The 18,820-nt window shown below is 44.3% G+C and overlaps 3 protein-coding genes across 6 annotated transcripts; 2 read left to right on the top strand and 1 right to left on the bottom strand.

Annotated features, from left to right (window-relative positions):
- Positions 1–784: 784 nt before the first annotated feature.
- ift20 (intraflagellar transport 20 homolog (Chlamydomonas)) lies at positions 785–3,368 on the top strand. 2 transcript variants are annotated; one of them, XM_056440478.1, is made up of 5 exons: positions 785–846; positions 1,743–1,881; positions 1,964–2,049; positions 2,168–2,271; positions 2,662–3,368. In XM_056440478.1, exons 2-5 carry the CDS (start codon positions 1,755–1,757, stop codon positions 2,741–2,743), a joined length of 399 nt encoding a protein of 132 aa, XP_056296453.1. In that variant the 5' UTR covers positions 785–846; positions 1,743–1,754; the 3' UTR covers positions 2,744–3,368. The 2 variants fall into 2 exon arrangements, with proteins under 2 accessions (XP_056296453.1, XP_056296454.1); XM_056440479.1 differs by lacking the exon at positions 785–846 and adding an exon at positions 853–977.
- Positions 3,369–3,872: 504 nt separating this feature from the next.
- Positions 3,873–6,056, bottom strand: LOC130210337 (tripartite motif-containing protein 16-like). The gene has a single exon (XM_056440475.1). The coding sequence runs from the start codon at positions 6,040–6,042 to the stop codon at positions 4,345–4,347; it is 1,698 nt and encodes a 565-aa protein (XP_056296450.1). The 5' UTR covers positions 6,043–6,056; the 3' UTR covers positions 3,873–4,344.
- Positions 6,057–10,363: 4,307 nt separating this feature from the next.
- On the top strand, positions 10,364–18,309 carry usf1 (upstream transcription factor 1). Of its 3 annotated transcripts, none has more exons than XM_056441816.1 (10): positions 10,364–11,539; positions 11,650–11,702; positions 12,018–12,140; positions 12,613–12,726; positions 13,563–13,716; positions 15,302–15,389; positions 15,506–15,564; positions 15,656–15,810; positions 16,460–16,588; positions 17,734–18,309. In XM_056441816.1, exons 2-10 carry the CDS (start codon positions 11,673–11,675, stop codon positions 17,821–17,823), a joined length of 942 nt encoding a protein of 313 aa, XP_056297791.1. In that variant the 5' UTR covers positions 10,364–11,539; positions 11,650–11,672; the 3' UTR covers positions 17,824–18,309. The 3 variants fall into 3 exon arrangements, with proteins under 3 accessions (XP_056297791.1, XP_056297790.1, XP_056297792.1); XM_056441815.1 differs by having other exon boundaries at positions 10,365–11,539; positions 11,650–11,699; positions 12,028–12,140; XM_056441817.1 differs by having other exon boundaries at positions 10,367–11,539; positions 11,650–11,699; positions 12,028–12,140; positions 15,656–15,750.
- The last annotated feature ends 511 nt before the right edge of the window (positions 18,310–18,820 follow it).

Below are 18,820 nucleotides of genomic sequence, written 5' to 3'. Positions count from 1 at the left end.
AAAAATCGTTATTTAAAAAAAATCTCTCTCTCTCTCTCTTTCTATATATATATATGTGTGTTTTTGTTTGTCTCTTATTGTGATTATAATTAATGTATAAATTAATGTATTAATTCGTGTAGGTTACGTTCCTATTTGATGTTGACAATAATTAATTTACTTTAAAAAAGTCATTTATACATCGTTAATTTTGTATACATATATATATATATATATAATGTTGTATACATATGTATATACAAAATTAACTATTATATTTATATGTATGTATATATATTCGTATATCTTATGGTGTGTTCGAGTAGGTTACATAACACAATGTTTTAATGTCATTTCACAAGTATTATTACAATTATTAATGTATTTTAAAACAACGTGGGACTCACCTTTAAATTATAGAGACAATTAGACTTCTACCCGAAGACCTACATGCTCAAATATTAGAGAACAAATTACTTTATTGGTTTTATAAACAGTTGTTCTGTTGTTCTATTTTTTAGGTTACAGTAAGGATTCTCATTTCCGGCTTAACCTTCAAAATAAAGGCACGACTATTAAAACCTATAAAAGTCCTAATAAATCTGGAATCATTTTGAGCAGATGACATCACCACACATTCAATAATCCGCTTTTCTCGGTTCTAGTTATCAGAAATGACGAGTGAGCACCCGGATATGGTGAATATTCACTGCTAATTATTCTATTATGAAAAGCCAAAACGTCAGCGACCTCGCACCACGCATGCACGGCAGCGTTTGGTTTCCTTGGTAGCGGGAGGAGGGGGCGGAGCTTCTGGTTCTCTCGCCTTTGCCACATAGTCATCTGCTCTAACGGCGGGTTAAAAAGGTATAACTATCCAGTTGTATGCCCTGAACGGAGCGCGATACGTTTAATTATTATGTTAACTATATGAAGAAGCTAATTAGTGACGAGTGTCTCGTTTTCCGGTTCGCTTTTGAGAATAGTAGCGGAAAACGGTAAGCTAACGCGGCTATTTTACGACACATATTAACCGGTTTACGTTAAATACCAACCGGTTTACGACACATTTGGTTCAAATATTCCCTTTTACCAATGCAACGCGGTCCAGTTCGTGTTCATATGTAACATGGGGCTTTCAGAGATGATATGTGTCATACTTTAGAGTGTAACGTTGCGCTGGCTCTTCTTGCCATATGGTGACCTCATCGTCAGGGGCCAGAGGTCACAGATAACAGCAACAACAACAAGCACGTGTTATCGTGTACCTGCAGATAACGACACACTCATGTCAGCAGAACGGTGACGTCACTGCTCTCCACACGTCTGAATGCTCTTCACAAAGTCCTCTTTTTCAATAGATGCTATTTTTTATGAAGGATTTGTAAACAACAACAACAACAACACCGTACAAAATGCTGTCTGCAGTTATCGGTAAAACAATCGGGAAGCTTTGCATGAAGACGTTAAACTTCAGTTAGTCGAGCTTTGCCGCTGTTGGAATATCAGCTGAACTAATCTCAGTTTAACTCGACGTGTTCATTAATAATCGAGGGTCACTCGTGTATTAAATGGAAGGTGGAATCATTTAATTATTCCTCTTTTAGATTAAAGAGTATTTTACTGAATGAATTGTTCTGCAATTATTGAAGGAAAACATCCGAATCAACAAGTGGCTTTAGTTTTGTGCTTTCTTCTCCCCATCCCTCCATCCCTCCATCCCTCTATCCATCCCTCCATCTCTCCGTCTCCCGTGGCGACAGGCCCCGTCGGCCATGGCTAAAGACCCGTTAGCCGAGGCCGGCTTTTATTTCGATGAGCTCAACAAGCTGCGGGTCCTGGAGCCCGACGTCAGCCAGAAAACCTCCGAGCTCAAGGAGGAGTGTAAAGAGTTCGTGGACAGTAAGCGGTGAATGTTCTGCGTCTCCATGACAACAGCAGCAGGACCGACGGTGACGCGTGCGTTTTGTTGTTGTTGTTGCAGAAATCGGCCAGTTTCAGAAGATCGTGGGCGGTCTGATTGAGCTGGTGGACGAGTTGGCCAAAGAAGCGGAGACGGAAAAGATGAAGGTAGGCGACGCCCTCGATGTTCTGCGAGGAGCCGTTGTCACCGGACTCGTCTCGTGGGCTTCGGGGTCCGTCGGGAAAGCAGAGCTCCGCTGATCCATCACGATTCTGCTCTCTTCAGGCCATCGGAGCCAGAAACCTGCTGAAGTCGGTGGAGAAGCAGCGAGAGGCTCAGCAGCAGCAGCTGCAGGCGCTCATAGCGGAGAAGAAGATGCAGCTGGAGAGGTAGAAACACACAAAACACACAAACAAACACACACACACACACACAACACACACAAACACACACACACACACAAACACACGCACACACACACAAACACACACACACAAACACACACACAAACACACGCACACACACACAAACACACACAAACAAACACACACACAAACGCACAAACACACACACACAGACAAACACACGCACAAACACACACACACAAACACACACACAAACACACACACAAACACACACACAAACAAACACACAAATAAACACACAAACTGACCTCGGGGTAAACAACACCAACGCCATGCAAAAGAAGTGGAAACGTTTGTGTCCGTGTGGCATTGTAATGGCTTCATGTTGTTGTTGTTGTTGTTGTTGCCTCTCAGATACCGCATCGAGTACGAGGCCTTGTCCAAAGTGGAGTCGGAGCAGAACGAGTTCATCGACCAGTTCATCCTGCAGAAGTGACGCCGCGGCGCCGCGTTCCCTCCGTGCCTGACCCGCCTCCTCCAGAGTCGCCACGGCAACCGTTTCCCTCTGAAGCGTTTCCCCCCCGAGCTCAGGGCGGCCCCGTGTCCCGCTTCTTTCCACCGCACCGCGTGTGTGTGCCTGTGTGTGTGTGTGTGTGGACGCGCATGTGAGTGTCCTTGTGTGTGTTTGTTTGCGTGTGGGTGTGTGCCTGTGTGTGTGTGTGTGTGTGCGTTTGTGTGTGTGCCTGCGCGTGTGTGTGTGCATTTGTGCGTGTCTGTGCCTGTGCGTGTGTGTGTGTTGCCTGTGCGTGTGTGTGTGTGCGTGTGTGTGCCTGTGTGTGCGTGTGTGTGTGTGTTGTCCGTCTCAACATCTCTGACCAACCTCAAAGAAGGCGGAGCTATTTATACAGAGGAATATTATTTATACTATTTATACTGAAGATTACTCTGTATCTGTTTTACTACTTTTTGTATCAATTTCAATACAGCATGCGCATGAAGTCTGTAAATATCTTTAGACTTTAAAAGATAGAAGTTAATGACCATTCCCTTTGTTCCTCTGGCTCAAGCAGTGGGTTTAATGTTTTGGTTATACTTGAATAAATACTTATTATATTGCACAATAGCGTGTCAGCAGTTTTGTGTCGACGTGTTTTGGGCGGTGATCAAATAAAATGACTGTGTTGATATATTTAAGGTAAAGACTAAACAACCTCTTAGTTTTTATAAGTCCGGGGATCTAAAAGTTGAAGTTTTAAAACTTGATGACTGCACCGTGCATTTAAACCTAGTGTGCAAACACAAACACACGTTATATGATCTGGAGTTAAAGAGCATATGTTTATGACTTTATGAATGTTTTCATGTGTGGGATAGAAATGTTGTTTTTAATCGAAATATCAAACATCTTTGAGTAATACTCAGTCAGGAAATAATTAGTAAATATTCAAGAAATATTCTGTAAATATTAAGTACATATTTAGTAAGTATTCAAGAAATATTTAGTAAGTATTATAGAAATATTTAGTAAATATTCAAGAAATATTTAGTAAGTATTCATGAAATATTTAGTAAATATACAAGAAATGTTAATTAAATATTTAGAAAACATTCAGTAATTATTTAAAAAAGTTTCAAGAAAGATTTATTCACAAATACACGCAAAGAGAACACACGTCAGAGACATGAAGGTCTGCTGCTTCTCTCTTAAGACACATGCAGAGGAAAAGAATCAACAATAAAAACATCAATATGAATATTCATCAGACATTTAGAGCTCAGAGAAGTTTAAATGTTCACGCAGAGAAAAGTCAGTTCAGGTAAACACACGTCATCATGAGCAGTGAGAGCCTCCATGGATAACCACAGGAAGCAGCGGCACCTACAGGAACTACTCAGACCTTTACAGAACAATGAGGACCAGACGTCAAAGTACCGCCCACAAGGTCTGACTGACAGCTGATCTCTGCAGTGAAGAAACACCAACAGTCAGCTGTCAGCAACACACGAGACTAAATGAGTCCAAGAGTTCAAACTCAGAGTTTAACCCTCAAAGGACTTCTGTCTACATTACATTACATGTCATTTACATTTACATGTCTATTTTAGTTTACATAACTCAACACTGCTTTCAATAAAAAAAATAGAATAAGAAATAGGATGAACTGCAAGTCCAGCATAGAGAGGCTGAGTGAATGTGGTCTGGACTCTGTGGAGGAGAGTCATGGTGTCAGAGACGCTGTAGAAGGACAGAATACCTGCTCTGTGATCCAGGTACACTCCTAATCTGGAGGACCGAGGACCAGAGACGGGAGTTTGGACTTTGTTGTGAACAAATGTAAAACTGTTGTTGACACATCTTAACGCCCAAGAGTTGTTATTGAATCCAAATCCAGATTCACCCCCGCTCGCTGTTCTCTTGATGTTCTTGTATGCGACGGCTACAACAACTCCTCTTCCTCCTCTCCACTCCACCTCCCAGTAACAACGTCCAGTCAGACTCTCTCTACTCAGGACCTGAACACATCCAGTGAATCTCTCTGAGTGACTCGAATAAGACTGATCTTCTCTCATTAATATTGCTCTTCTGTCCCCATCAGATAATAACAGATGTGTGTTTGCTGTGTTTGGATCCAGAGTGAGTTCACATGAATACCTTAAGAATCCAGCTCTGGTCTCAGGCTCTGGTTGAGGCAGTAAAACGTCCACTTCAGTCACCGTCAGTGAGACGTTTGTCCACTTCTCTCTCAGGACGTCCTGTAGTTCATCTCTGACTTCTGAAACAGCCGCCGTCACGTCCTCAAAGTGTCTCAGAGGACGGATGATGAAGCCGGACGAGTGTGTAGACTCAGCGCGTGGTGACAGTGAGGGGTAGTGGAGGAGAAACTGGTTGAGATCCTGTGTGTGTGACAGCAGCTTCAGCTCAGCCTCGTTCCTCTTCAGCTCAGTGATCTCCTGCTCCAGCTTCTCCTGAAGCTCTTGGACTCGACTCACTTCAGTTCTCTGCCGGGATCTGACCTGCTGCTTCACGTCAGAGCTTCTGTTCTCCATGAGCCGGATCAGCTCAGTGAAGATCTTCTCACTGTCCTCCACTGTTTTATCAGCAGAGAGGTTGAGGGCCTCCACCTCCTGATGGAGCAGCTTCAGGTCTTCCTCTCGGTCCTGGATCCTCTGCTGGATGTTGAGTCGACTCCCCTCCAGCTCTCTCTGCCTCTCGGTCCTCTCCGCTGCAGCTGTGACTGTGTCGTGGCCTTCATGTTCATCCAAAGAGCAGAGGTAGCAGATACACTGCTGATCAGTACGGCAGAACATCTTCATCACCTCGTCATGACGAGAGCAGATGTTCTCCTGGAGCCGGTTGGAGGGCTCCACCAGCTTGTGTTTCTTTAACGGCGGTGCATCATAATGAGGCTGGAGGTGTTTCTCACAGTAAGAAGCCAGACACACCAGACAGGACTTGAAGGCCTTCAGTCTCCTCCCAGTGCAGACATCACAGGCCACATCTTCAGCTCCAGCATAGCAGTGATCAGCAGGAGCAGCTTGGAGTCCAGTCTTCTTCAGCTGCTCCACTAGAGCTGCCAACATGGTGCTCTTCAGCAGGACAGGCCTCAGTGTGAAGGTCTGCCTACACTGAGGGCAGCTGAGGAGTTTCTTCCCCTCCTCTTCCTCCCAGTGGGCTTTAATACAGTTCATGCAGTAGCTGTGTCCACAGGGAATAGTCACCGGATCCTTCAGGAGATCCAGACAGATGGAACAAGAGAAGGTTTCCCGATCCAGCTGAACTCCTTTCTGCTCCATTTCACCTCTCAGGAGCAACGGCTGTCAGAGCTTCACTTCCTCAGAAGTGACTCTGCTTTGACTTCTGATGTGAACAACATGTGACGGTTCAGTGAACAGAGCGTGTCACCACCGGGTTGGTGACACCCATCTGTACAAAGGTAGACCTGAAGGGGAGGGAACCAGGAAATACAGACAGAGCGGAGCTCGTGGGTTTGAGAGCAGAGAAGAGGGAGCGGTTATCAAGTTATGCTTCATTCCAGTAGAAGAGGGAGCGGTTATCAAGTTATGCTTCATTCCAGTAGAAGAGGGAGCGGTTATCAAGCTATGCTTCATTCCAGTAGAAGAGCAGCTTGAGAGAGACTATGTTCAACAGTCGTTTACAAAAGAGATAATTTGTCTTCTTTTTTTTTACACTGATTACTTTAACTTTCAGAAGGTAATCTGGTGAGCCGAGGAAGGAGGCCTTTTTGTGCCTGGTTGGCCCAGGGGTCTCCAGAAGGAAGCAGAGGAATTATGCTTAGATAAAACATGGGCATGGGAGGAGTTCGGGGAGGCCTTGGAGAAGGACTTTCGGTTGGCCTCAAGGAGGATCAGGATGTTCTCAGTAGGGGGGACTGGCGAACTCTTGACGGGGGCCATCGTCGGGCAGTGGAAAGAGCACTTTGAGGAACTCCTAAACCCGACCAACATGTCCCCTGGAGAGGAGGAAGCTCCTGAATTTTTTGGGGGGGCTGCACCCATATCCCTGGGGAGTCCACTAAGGTTGTCAAAAAGCTCCTTGGATGCTGAAGGCGCTGGACAGTGTTAAATGTCTCGGCTGAGACCCTCTTCAATGTCGCATGGGGGGGGGGGGGGGGGGGGAAACGTGCCCAGACAGATGCAACGACAGCGAGGAAGGTTTTGTTGAAGAAAAGAAAAAAACACTGGACAGCGCCCGTGGTTCGATCCCGGGGAGGGATAGAGAGCAGGGATTTCTCGAAGGAGAAAAGTTGTCGAAGTAACCACTGAGCTAAACCAGCGCGTCGGAATAACAGGAAATAGAGCTTATAAAGCTGCTGCTGTCTGCTCTGCCTACAGGAAACACCCTCACTTCACCTTCATCCTCTGAAGTCACTGTAAGAATCAGCTGCTGGGGTTTAATTCAGGATAAATAAATAAAACACCGGACAGCGCCCGAGGTTCGATCCCGGTGAGGAACCAGAGTCAGTCCCTCCGAAGAGAAGTGCTCGAAGTAACCAGTGCGCTAGACCAGTGCAGCGGCTGCAGCAGGAGACTGTCTGTATGACCATGACTCATGCATCTGCTCACAATGCTGCTGCTTTGTCTCGAAGTGGATCCTCATATGGATTGTTTTGATCTTGGTCTGTAACCCTCGACTGAAAAGCAAGTAGTCGATTGTTCCCTTCTGGCGTCCTCTCATGTAGAGTTTATGATAAGTAGCGGGTTTCCCTCAATAGAAGTAAGTCGCTTGGCTTTAGCTCAGTGGTTACGTCTACCTCTCAGACAGTCTTTTTCGCAGTCTATCGTGGGTTCGAACCTCGGCCGCTGCACGGTTGATGTCAATGAGTTTTTTTATATTTCCTCTAAATCTGTATTTAAATTATACAATCTGCTCTTCCTGTGAATATTATGAAGAATGTGCGACAGTTAAACACTTTAACTTATCATTTCTTATAAGCAAAATACAATTTACATTTTCCCGTTGTAAAATGTAAAAATAACAACAATAATAATAAATACAAATCTATAATTAATTAATTCCGGTAAATTGTGCAACATTATAATGTTAGCATAATAAAAAAGCAACTTTAATCTATATCCATCCATACTGCTTCTCATCGTTAAGGTTGGGGGGCGCTGGAGCCAATACCAGCTGACATTGGGTGAATGCAGGCCGCCTGTCCATCCAGGGAATATAGAGAGACAGACAACCATTCACACTCACATTCACACCTACGGGCAACTTAGAGATCAATTAACCTGAGCTGCATGTCTTTGGGAGGTAGCCAGAGAACCTGGAGGGAACCCAAGCTGCCACAGGGAGAACATGCAAACTCCACACAGAAGGAGCGCCCAGACCGGGAATTGAACCTAAGGCCCACTTGCTGTGAGGCGACAGTGCTAGCCACTACACCACCGCGCAGCCCAAAACCACAAATAGAAGTCGGTAGGAGGGGTCTTGGAAAGGGACCGCCTGATGACTCCAGAGTTCTCCTGGGACACTTCAACGCTCACGTGGGCAACGACAGAGAAACCTGGAGGTGATTGGGAGGCACGGCTTGCCTGGAGTGAACCTGACTGGTGTCTTTCTATTGGACTACTGTGCTAGCCACGGCTTGTCCATAACGAACACCATGCCGGAGCATAAGGTGGCTCATAACTGGACCTGGTACCAGAACACCTGAGGCCGGAGATCAATGATCAACTTTCTAGTCGTATCATCTGATCTGTATGTCTTAGACACTCAGGTGAAGAGCGGAGCTGTCAACTGATCACCACCTGGTGGTGAGTTGGATCAGATGGGAGTCGGCTGGAAAGACCTGGCAAGCCCAAACGTGGAGTGAACTGGGAACGTCTGGTGGAGGACCCGGTCCAGGAGGTCTTCAACTCCCACCTCCGGATGAACTTCTCACCCGAGGGACCTTAGAGACATGGAAACCGAGTGGACCGTGTTCAAAGCTTCTGTTGTGGACAAGAACGATAGGAGCTGTGGTCAGTAGGTCATCGGTGCCTGTCGTGGTGGCGTCAATCCGATAACCCGGTGGTGGACACCAGGGCTGAGGAAGCCTTCGAGCCGAGGAAGGAGGCCTTTTTGTGCCTGGTTGGCCCAGGGGTCTCCAGAAGCAGCAGAGGAATTATGCTTCTATAAAACATGGGCATGGGAGGAGTTCGGGGAGGCCTTGGAGAAGGACTTTCGGTTGGCCTCAAGGAGGATCAGGATGTTCTCAGTAGGGGGGGACTGGCGAACTCTTGACGGGGGCCATCGTCGGGCAGTGGAAAGAGCACTTTGAGGAACTCCTAAACCCGACCAACATGTCCCCTGGAGAGGAGGAAGCTCCTGAATTTTTTGGGGGGGCTGCACCCATATCCCTGGGGAGTCCACTAAGGTTGTCAAAAAGCTCCTTGGATGCTGAAGGCCAGGCACATGCACAGATAGAGCCCTAGTGGTGCTCAAGCACCAGCCCCTTTGCCCTGGATGAGTAAAGTGCCCTTTTTGCTCGAGACAAAAAAAAAGTATTCATCCGTATTTAAGAATAAAAGTTACTCTCTCTGTCATCAAGTCCCCCCAAATGTGTTTTAATATCCGTCGGGGCATTTATTTGAGTTCTTGTGAGAATTTCACCTAGACCCGCTCAGAAGAGAGAAGAGAGAGAGAGGGAGAGAGAGAATTAAAGAGAAAAAAGGGAGAGAGGAGAGAGAGAGAGAGGAGAGAGAGAAAAGAGAGAGAGGGAGAGAGAGAAGAGAGAGAAGAGAGAGAGAATTCTTATTCCGTTCTATTCAACAGGGGCTAGTCTAGGATTTGCGTGGCCAGACTGAAAAAAAAATCCTAAGGCCTCTCTTGTTCAGAGGGCCGGGCCAAATGTGGAGGCGGGCCGTATTCAGCCCATGGGCCTTAGTTTGAGGACCACTGCTCTTGGCTGTTGATGTCTATCAATATCGGTCTTTTTGAAAATGACGTAAAACGGCGATACTGATCCGTATCAGACCAGCGAGGAGGGCGATACGTGGCTGGCATGACGACCCATTAGCCAATCAGAACGCTTGTACTGTTGTTGCTATATAATTATTCATCTTTATTCATAAAGAAAATGTAAGCTAGTGGTCTGATGCTGCCAGAGGAGACGCAGGTCGAGGACAGCGGTGTATTGCTGCTTATGCTTCAACTCTGTCCGAATTTTTTTTTGGCATTGGGTGCCCTTTTTTTTGGATTGAGCACCTGCCCCCCAAAATGTCTGTGCACGTGCCTGCTGAAGGCGCTGGACAGCGTTAAATGTCTCGGCTGAGACCCTCTTCAATGTCGCATGGGGGGGGGGGGGGGGTGAGGAAACGTGCCCAGACAGATGCAACGACAGCGAGGAAGGTTTTGTTGAAGAAAAAAAAAAAACACTGGACAGCGCCCGTGGTTCGATCCCGGGGAGGAATAGAGAGCAGGGATTTCTCGAAGGAGAAAAGTTGTCGAAGTAACCACTGAGCTAAACCAGCGCGTCTATACAGCAGGAAGTAGAGCTTATAAAGCTGCTGCTGTCTGCTCTGCTGACAGGAAACACCCTCACTTCACCTTCATCCTCTTAACAACACGTCACTGTAAGAATCAGCTGCTGGGATTTAATTATGACAGGAAACTACAGCCTTACATTGCACAGAAGATTCTGCTTTTATTTTGGAGAATGGTTCATACAAGGAATTTTACAGTTTTCCTTGGAAAATATACAGTGAATACGGCTGGTGATGAGGACTACAAAGCAGGAGAGATAAAGGTTAGACGGGTATATTTCTGACAAAAGTCATGAAAAAATCAGTAAATATAAATATTAAATGAATATATATTTTAAAAGCACCAATGATTCACAGTAACACACGATTTATATCTAATTTATTTAGGATTTTCACGTTAAATATAAGAAAATTCCGAGGGTTTCATCAACGTCTCATGCGACATTATCAACCACAGACTGTGGGTCAGATATTCGCGTTGAAATCTAGTTCCATTGAGTTGTAATCTGACCTAGAATCAGATGTATGTCTTTCCTCTCGCGCATGCGTATAGTGGACTATACACCGACTGTTGACAAATACCGGGGGAGGGACCACTGCGGCGTAAGTAGATCTTTGTTCATACTGCGATGAATTCAACATAATTGACCACTTTGTGTATATTTTAGCTCTTTTCATATCATGTTATATTGTGTGTCTGTTGCTTCGGCGGTAACTGCGCTCACAGAGTCGGCGGAAAGAGAAATAGTTTTGTTGAACATCTGTAAAAATAAAACCTCTGGGGCCGAGTTGCGGAAAGGTCCGCATCAAGCTGGCCAACGTGTTATATGCAGTTTCCGGTGCGGAATGCCAAAGTAAAATATGGGCCTACGTTCCCATTCAGATGTCTTGAGTTAAAGAGCATAAAAGTACAAAACAAAAAACAGACTGCCTGTATGAATTATATCAAGTAAAACAATAACTGTTTTCATTGTTCATGAGGTCGCCAACGGCTCTCTCTAAACGTGATGCTTTTATTCTGAAGGCAAACACTAGGCGACAGTTTCCGCTGTCTCCCACGGAAGCGTCCGCCCCTGACTCAGCTCGCGCGCAGCCCCTCTCGCTCTCTCTCTCCCCCTCTCTCTCTCTCTCTCTCTCCCTCCCTCCCGTTTTAAGGGCTGCTGATCGATATTATTATCGATTTGTGAATATTATCAGTTTTTCCCGCTCTTAGTAGTTGCTGTCGTCAAACCGATGAACCTGCTCCTCAGGCTGGCTGTGGGCGCGAGCGAAGGCGGTCTCCTCGTCCAGAAATGAAGAGGTGAGAGTGACGTCATTGTTAAACAACAATAATGACACGAACGAGCCATGCTAGTTGTTATCTGAGGGGTTAACCTGCTGGTTAAACCTCTTGTGTTTCCATGTGTGCAGCCAACAGAAAAGCCCAGAACCAGATGAGAGCGTTGCTGTCAGCGAGGAAGGTGAACAACAGTTATTTAATCTTCTTTAATTAGTCTTGAATGTGAACAACTATTATTTAATCTTCTTTAATTAGTCTTAACTGTGATGAACTATTATTTTATCTTTAATTAGTCTTAACTGTGATAAACTAGAATTGTATCTTCTTTAATAAGTCTTAAATGTGAATAATTGTTATGTTATCTTCTTTAATTAGTCTTAAATATGCGAAACTGTTATTTTATCTTCTTTAATTAGTCTTTCCTGTTTCCATTCTCCCTGACGCACCACTAAAGTAAATGTTTTTAACAGCCTTATCTCCCCTCTCACGTGTCTTGGTGCTGCCTTCAGGGTCTGCAGCCACGGCTGAGGACCCGGCGGCCATCGCCACCATTCAGTCTGCTGCCACCTACAGCGACCAGCCCATCAAGTACCTCTTCAAGACGGAGGGCGCAGGCGGCCAGGTACGTGTTCACCTCCACGCAAAACGTGCGGCTCATTTCACACACTGGAATAAAAAAATACATCTAGAATGGAAAACATTAATAAACGTAAACATTACGAAGCCCCTAAATAAGACGAAGAAGTCACGTAGTTGGTGATATTAAGTCCACCTTCTTCTTATTCCATAACATCTGTGGGGTTCATAACTTTAAATCTTGTATTGGGCTGCGCTGGACTCCCCACAGGTGAGTTGCAGCGGTTTAATTCTTATTAATTTTTAAACACATTTTCATTTAAAACATTTTTTTCCCTGATAGATATTTTGTATTTTATTTTAATTTTTAAAAATGTGTTTGTACATTTAAAAACGATTAAAAGAAATTATAAAAATGTAATTCTTTAAGACTATTTATTTTGTAAACAATTTCTCTCTTCTTTTTTAAAACTATATATATATATATATATTATTAACCCCGTGTCCCGTGTGTCCAGGTGACCTACAGAGTGATCCAGGTGTCCGATGGCCAGCTGGAGGGGCCGCCGGACGGGGCCGCGGCGGTCAGCCTGGTCACCGGGTTCCCAGCAGCCAATCAGAGCATCACGCAGGTGAGCAGAGACCGCGGGGGTCGAGCACCTGAAGAAGAAACAATACTTCATAAAGAAGGACACTTCAGGTTTAGATGCTTTCGAAAAAAAGAGTCTGAAAAAACATCTACATATTAGTAAATATTTAGCAGCCTCATCAAATATTTGCCACGATATTCAACACTCGTGTCTTTATAACATAATATTTATATTAATATTATATTATGTGTTACAGTGTTTGTATCCACGCGAGTATCTGGATCACATCATTATCCCGATAGATTAATCAGTTCTTTCGTAGCTGTTGAGCGGTGAGTTCACGAGTAAACTAGTAATTAAGTTAACGAGTTAACAAGTTAATGAGTAAATTGTTTTAATTAGAAATTTGGAAAATCGGAATTTAGAAAATTGAAATGTGTAAATTTATGAGTGAGCTAATGAGTATATTTCTAAATGTGTTCGTGAGTAAATTAGTTAATTAACGAGTTAGTGAACGAGTGAAAGAGTTAAGTTAATGACTACATTTGTAAATTGATAATTTTGTAATTTTTGTAAATTTTTAAATTTTTGGACTTTGTACATTTTAACATTTTAAGTGAGTTAATGATTAGACATTTACAAATTTAGAAGTTAATGATAACTTTAGTAAATTATTGACATTTTTCAAATTTGTAAATTTGTAATTGAGTTTGAGTGAATGAGTCATTTTGTAAATTTGTAAAATGTAAATTTGTTCGTTAGTTATTGAGTATATTTATAATTTGTTGTTTATTAGTTTGAGTTAACGAGTTATTTCACGAGTTATTTCACGAGTTATTTCACGAGTAATTTGACGTTGACCGTGTCTCTGCCGCCAGGCCGTGTTCTCCCAGCCTGACGGCTTGGAGGCCGACGGCGCTGCGGAGACGCAGTACACCTACTACCCCGCCACCATCGCCGACGCCACCACCGGCACCATGGTGACCACGGTGCCGGCCTCCGACGCGCTGCTGGGACAGACCACGCCCAGCGGTAAGCCCCGCCCACCAAGACACGGACACACGCCGTGACGCTCTCCCCCTCGAGGTCGGCGTGACGGCCGTCGCCATCTTGACTTTTCTTTGCACCCAGTGAACAGGAAGTGACCATATTGGCACCGAGGTGTCGTGACGTGGAGACGCCGTATCCGTCTCTCAAGTTTCAAGTTTCAAGTTTCAAGTTTTTATTGTCACATCCCCTTTTATACAAGTATAATCGGTTCGTGAAATTCTTATGTGCAAGACACCCGACAGCAGTAGCAGACTAAAAAAAGAATAAGAATGAGAATAAACTATACAATATCCACACAAAAAAAAGAAGAAAGTATTAACAATATATATATAAAACAATGTAATAGAATATACATCATGGCAATATATATATATAAAACAATGTAATAAAATATACACTTTTTTTGAGACTATATATATATATATATGTATATACATACAATATATGTATACAATATATATATATATAAACAATGTAATAAAATATACACCATGGCCATAGATATTCACAGAATATGTTCTGGTGTGTAGTGTTAATGAGGGTCTCAGTCCTTGTTCAGCAGCCTGATGGCCTGACTGAAGAAGCTGTCCCTCAGTCTGTTTGTGCGACACTTGATACTGCGGTATCGCCTGCCTGACGGTAGAAGGGTGAACAGTTTGTGGCGGGGTGGTTATTGTCTTTCATCATCCGTTTGGCCCTGGCCACGCACCGCTTGGTGTATATGACCAGGATGGAGGGAAGCTCACCACCAGCGATGTACTGTGCCGACCGCACCACCCTCTGTAGTGCCCTACGCCCAGGGCGGTGCAGTTCCCGTACCAGACGGTGATGCAACCTGTCAGAACACTCTCGATGGTACTGGTGTAGAATGTTCTGAGGATGCGGGGGGCCATGTTGAATTTCCTCAGTCGCCTAAGGAAATACAGGCGTTGTTGGGCCCTTTTCACCACGTGAGTGGTGTGCGTGGTCCATGTGAGGTCCTCGGAGATGTGCACGCCGAGGAACTTGAAGCTGCTGACCCTCTCTACTGCAACTCCGTCTATGGAGATGGGGGTGTGCTCTCCTCTCCGCTTCCTGTAGTCCACGATCAGCTCCTTTTATACATTTAGGCGGATTTTAGTGGTCACTCACAGGCACATACAAAAAAGTTCACAAAACAGCACCAAAAGTCAAAGAGGTAGAAGTACTGACCAGTCTCACAAGATGGAAAAAAAGTTGTGTCCAAAGAGGAAAGTGTGTCTGCAGGTGCTTCTGGTTTCTCTCCGCTCAAAGCTGCTCTGTCCCCCACGGCTCTCAAACTGAACTGGTGTCGACCTGTCAATCACCCGGTAGCCCCGCCCCTAAAGCGTGCCCTGCTTGACTCTAAATGACCATAATGTTCTAAACGATGACATCATGCTAACTCCCCCGTTGTTTGATGCTACACTTCGAGCAGGAAGGGGGGGGTGGCGAGCTAACGGCGAGTAGCGACAACATCTTCACGGTCACATGACCACGGAGACCACGATGCTCCCGTGTCTCCAGCGGTCATTTCACTGTGAGCTTTTTTATTTATTTTTTCCGACAGGGCAGCTCTACGTGATGATGTCACCGCAGGAAGTGCTGACCGGCTGCAACCAGAGGACGATCGCGCCGCGCACTCAGCCATACGTCGCGTAATGACCTCGTCGTCGTTGTCGTCGGGCAGAAAACACAAAACAAAGCCTCTTTTTTTGGAGGGCGGGGAAGTGGGAGGAGCCGACTCACGTTTGGTTGTTGTCGTGTCTTCCAGGAAGCAGGAAGCTCCTCGCGGCTCCAGAGACGACAAGCGGCGAGCGCAGCACAACGAAGGTCAGCGGTTTGTTTGTACCTCAACACATCGCAGCGGCTTTGGATCAACGTCACGCTGATGATGTCGTTGTTGTTGTTGTTGTTGCAACAGTTGAGCGCCGGCGCCGGGACAAGATCAACAACTGGATCGTGCAGCTGTCGAAGGCCATCCCCGACTGCAACATCGACTACACCAAGACGGGACAGGTGAGCTCTGACCTCACCTCCAGCGCGGGGAGGGGCCTCAGCCCGGGAGACGCCCACGGAGTAAATATTCAACATCTACTTGAGCTTTGTTTCTTTATCGCACATTTAATACTTCTTGTTGTTTAAAGGTAATAAAGTAGTTTATGAACATGAGATATGAGTTTACAGATGATTACACGTATATCTGATGTCTTATTTTAACGTGTCACTGTGAAATTAATTTATTACTTAGAGAAAATAACTTGTTTAAGAGCAAAACATAAACAAGTTTATTTAATTTGATTTTGATAACGTTTATTTACTTTTTATAAAGTTAATTACATTTTTATAAACTTTATTTATTTTTTATAACTTTTATTAATTTTTTTTATAAAGTTTGTTTAATTTTTATAAACTTTATTTAATTTTATAATGTTTATTAAATTTGATAAAGTTTACAATATTTTAGAAATAGTATTTAATTTTTATAAACTTTATTTAATTTTATAATGTTTATTAAATTTGATAAAGTTTACAATATTTTAGAAATAGTATTTAATTTTTATAAACTTGATTACATTTTTAAAAAGTTTATTTAATTGTATAAACTTTATTTAATTGTATCTGGTTCATTTAATTGTATACAGTTTGTTTGTCTTGATTTTCTTCATAATTTAATGTCTACTTCTTTTAAAGAGTAAAAGCCTGCTTCCTGTCGTTGGATTTTCAGAGTAAAGGAGGGATCCTGTCCAAAGCCTGCGAGTACATCAAGGAGCTGCGACAGAGCAACAGGAAGCTGGGAGACGACATCGGCGCCCTGGACCGGCTGCGGCTCGACAACCAGCTGCTCAGACAGGAAGTAGGCGATTTATTTTGAAAGAGAACATGAACCGTTCAGGAGGAGAAAGATGCAATTTAAAGAAAAATAATAAAAAAACCTGCAATAAAAATATCGTAAAACGACATCAGAGCGTTCAAGTACGTCTGGTTATTAAAGCGCTCAGTTATTTAAAGTGCGGAGGTCATCGTCTCTGTAGGAACCTCTTTCCCACTAATTACACCTGAACGCACCATGAGCACGTTATCATTTACCTTCGGCTAGTACTCATATTCACTGAGCGGAGCCTGAACGCACCATGAGAACATTTTAATTTACCTTCGGCCAGTCCTCATATTCACTGAGCAGAGCCTGAACGCATCATGAGAATTTATCATTTACCTTTCGACCAGTACTCATGTTCACTGAGCAGAGCCTGAACGCACCATGAGAACGTTATCGTTTCCCTTCAGTCAGTACTCATGTTCACTGAGCAGAGCCTGAACGCACCATGAGAACGTTATCGTTTCCCTTCAGCCAGTACTCATGTTCACTGAGCGGAGCCTGAACGCACCATGAGAACGTTATCGTTTCCCTTCAGCCAGTACTCATGTTCACTGAGCGGAGCCTGAACGCACCATGATAACGTTATCGTTTCCCTTCAGTCAGTACTCATGTTCACTGAGCGGAGCCTGAACACACCATGAGCATGTTATCGTTTCCCTTCAGTCAGTACTCATGTTCACTTAGCGGAGCCTGAACACACCATGAGCATGTTATCGTTTCCCTTCAGTCAGTACTCATGTTCACTGAGCGGAGCCTGAACACACCATGAGCATGTTATCGTTTCCATTCAGTCAGTACTCATGTTCACTTAGCGGAGCCTGAACACACCATGAGCATGTTATCGTTTCCCTTCAGTCAGTACTCATGTTCACTGAGCGGAGCCTGAACACACCATGAGCATGTTATCGTTTCCATTCAGTCAGTACTCATGTTCACTTAGCGGAGCCTGAACACACCATGAGCATGTTATCGTTTCCCTTCAGTCAGTACTCATGTTCACTGAGCGGAGCCTGAACACACCATGAGCATGTTATCGTTTCCATTCAGTCAGTACACATGTTCCCGAGCAGAGCCTGAAGGCACCATGAAGTAACTCGGTGCTTCTGTGTTTCTGTTCTCAGGTGGAAGACTGGAAGTCCAAGAACCAGAGCCTGAGGAACCTGCTGCGGCAGCACGGCGTCGTGGGCTCGTCCAGCTCGGAACCGCAGTGAGGAACCAGAACCTGAGACCACCAAAAGAGTACTTGAGAGGCTTTGAGATGCTTTGTTCAGGATGGGGAGTGGGGGAGGGGGGAGGGGGGGGGGGTCGTGTGTAAATGAATATCATCATGAATATTCACGCTTCTTTGCCTCATTCCACCCGTCTGAATGTTGACCACGAACACAGCGCGCTCATAAAGCACGACGTTAGTTCCTCTCGGTATCGAACGCGCGGGCCTCGGCGTCTCGGGGGTCCACCGGGTCGACCAGCGCCGGCGTCCTCCAACTCAGCCCCTTTGATTTATATTATTTTGTTTTCACGGAAGCTCACCTGGGACGATGACGGCATTAAAACAACGTGAGCGTTGATCTGCGTGTCTTTGTAATAAAACATAGATCATGTGAGTGTGTGTGTGTGTGTGTGTATGCGTGTGTGTGTGTGTGTCATGAGTCACATTCAGCGGGGTTTATTAAAGTTAGTAAATTAGTTAAAAAGTGTGCGTTGTGTTTTCTTCATCTTGTTATAAGTATAGATTGTCTTTCTTTCAATCTTTTTATTTTTACTTTATACAGGTTATTAAACTAGATTAATAATAGATTTCATAGCATATAAACCAACTATACGTTCAATCAGACTAGTATAGATTTTATATTCACAGTTTTTGTCTTCACGTCTGAAGCACTATGAATTCCTGAAGAGGGCTTTTATTTTGAAGGTTCCGAGCGGAAGTGCCTGTTGGTACTGTAGCCCCTGCAGATTATATTCCTTCAACCTTCACTTTGAACACAGTTAAACCAGCATTACTGCTAAACTGACTTCAAAATAAGAGCAAACTTCCGGTGAACTTGATAGTGTGGCAGAAAATACGTCTTTAAAAACATAAACAGTAATACATGTACCTGAATTAATGACTAATTAATACTGAATTTCTGAATGGCGAATTTAAAAAAGTAGCTCTTCAAAAAATGAGACGTTCTGATTTTTTATTTCAAAGTAAATGCTCTATCA

The sequence above is a fragment of the Pseudoliparis swirei genome, chromosome 20 (assembly GCF_029220125.1).
Source record: "Pseudoliparis swirei isolate HS2019 ecotype Mariana Trench chromosome 20, NWPU_hadal_v1, whole genome shotgun sequence".
NCBI lineage: Eukaryota > Metazoa > Chordata > Actinopteri > Perciformes > Liparidae > Pseudoliparis > Pseudoliparis swirei.
Note: the sequence above shows the minus strand (reverse complement) of the source record. Positions and strands in the feature narration are given on the sequence as shown.

What these genes read in the sequence shown, in the direction of transcription:
- ift20 (XM_056440478.1), top strand. Translation starts at nt 1,755, where the DNA reads ATGGCTAAAGACCCGTTAGCCGAGGCCGGCTTTTATTTCGATGAGCTC. An exon ending in GTGTAAAGAGTTCGTGGACA is followed by an intron (nt 1,882 to 1,963) that starts GTAAGCGGTGAA and finishes TTGTTGTTGCAG; the next exon opens with AAATCGGCCAGTTTCAGAAG. An exon ending in CGGAGACGGAAAAGATGAAG is followed by an intron (nt 2,050 to 2,167) that starts GTAGGCGACGCC and finishes TGCTCTCTTCAG; the next exon opens with GCCATCGGAGCCAGAAACCT.
- usf1 (XM_056441815.1), top strand. An exon ending in CCAATCAGAGCATCACGCAG is followed by an intron (nt 12,727 to 13,562) that starts GTGAGCAGAGAC and finishes CTCTGCCGCCAG; the next exon opens with GCCGTGTTCTCCCAGCCTGA. An exon ending in CGCACTCAGCCATACGTCGC is followed by an intron (nt 15,390 to 15,505) that starts GTAATGACCTCG and finishes CGTGTCTTCCAG; the next exon opens with GAAGCAGGAAGCTCCTCGCG.
- LOC130210337 (XM_056440475.1), bottom strand. Translation starts at nt 6,042, where the DNA reads ATGGAGCAGAAAGGAGTTCAGCTGGATCGGGAAACCTTCTCTTGTTCC.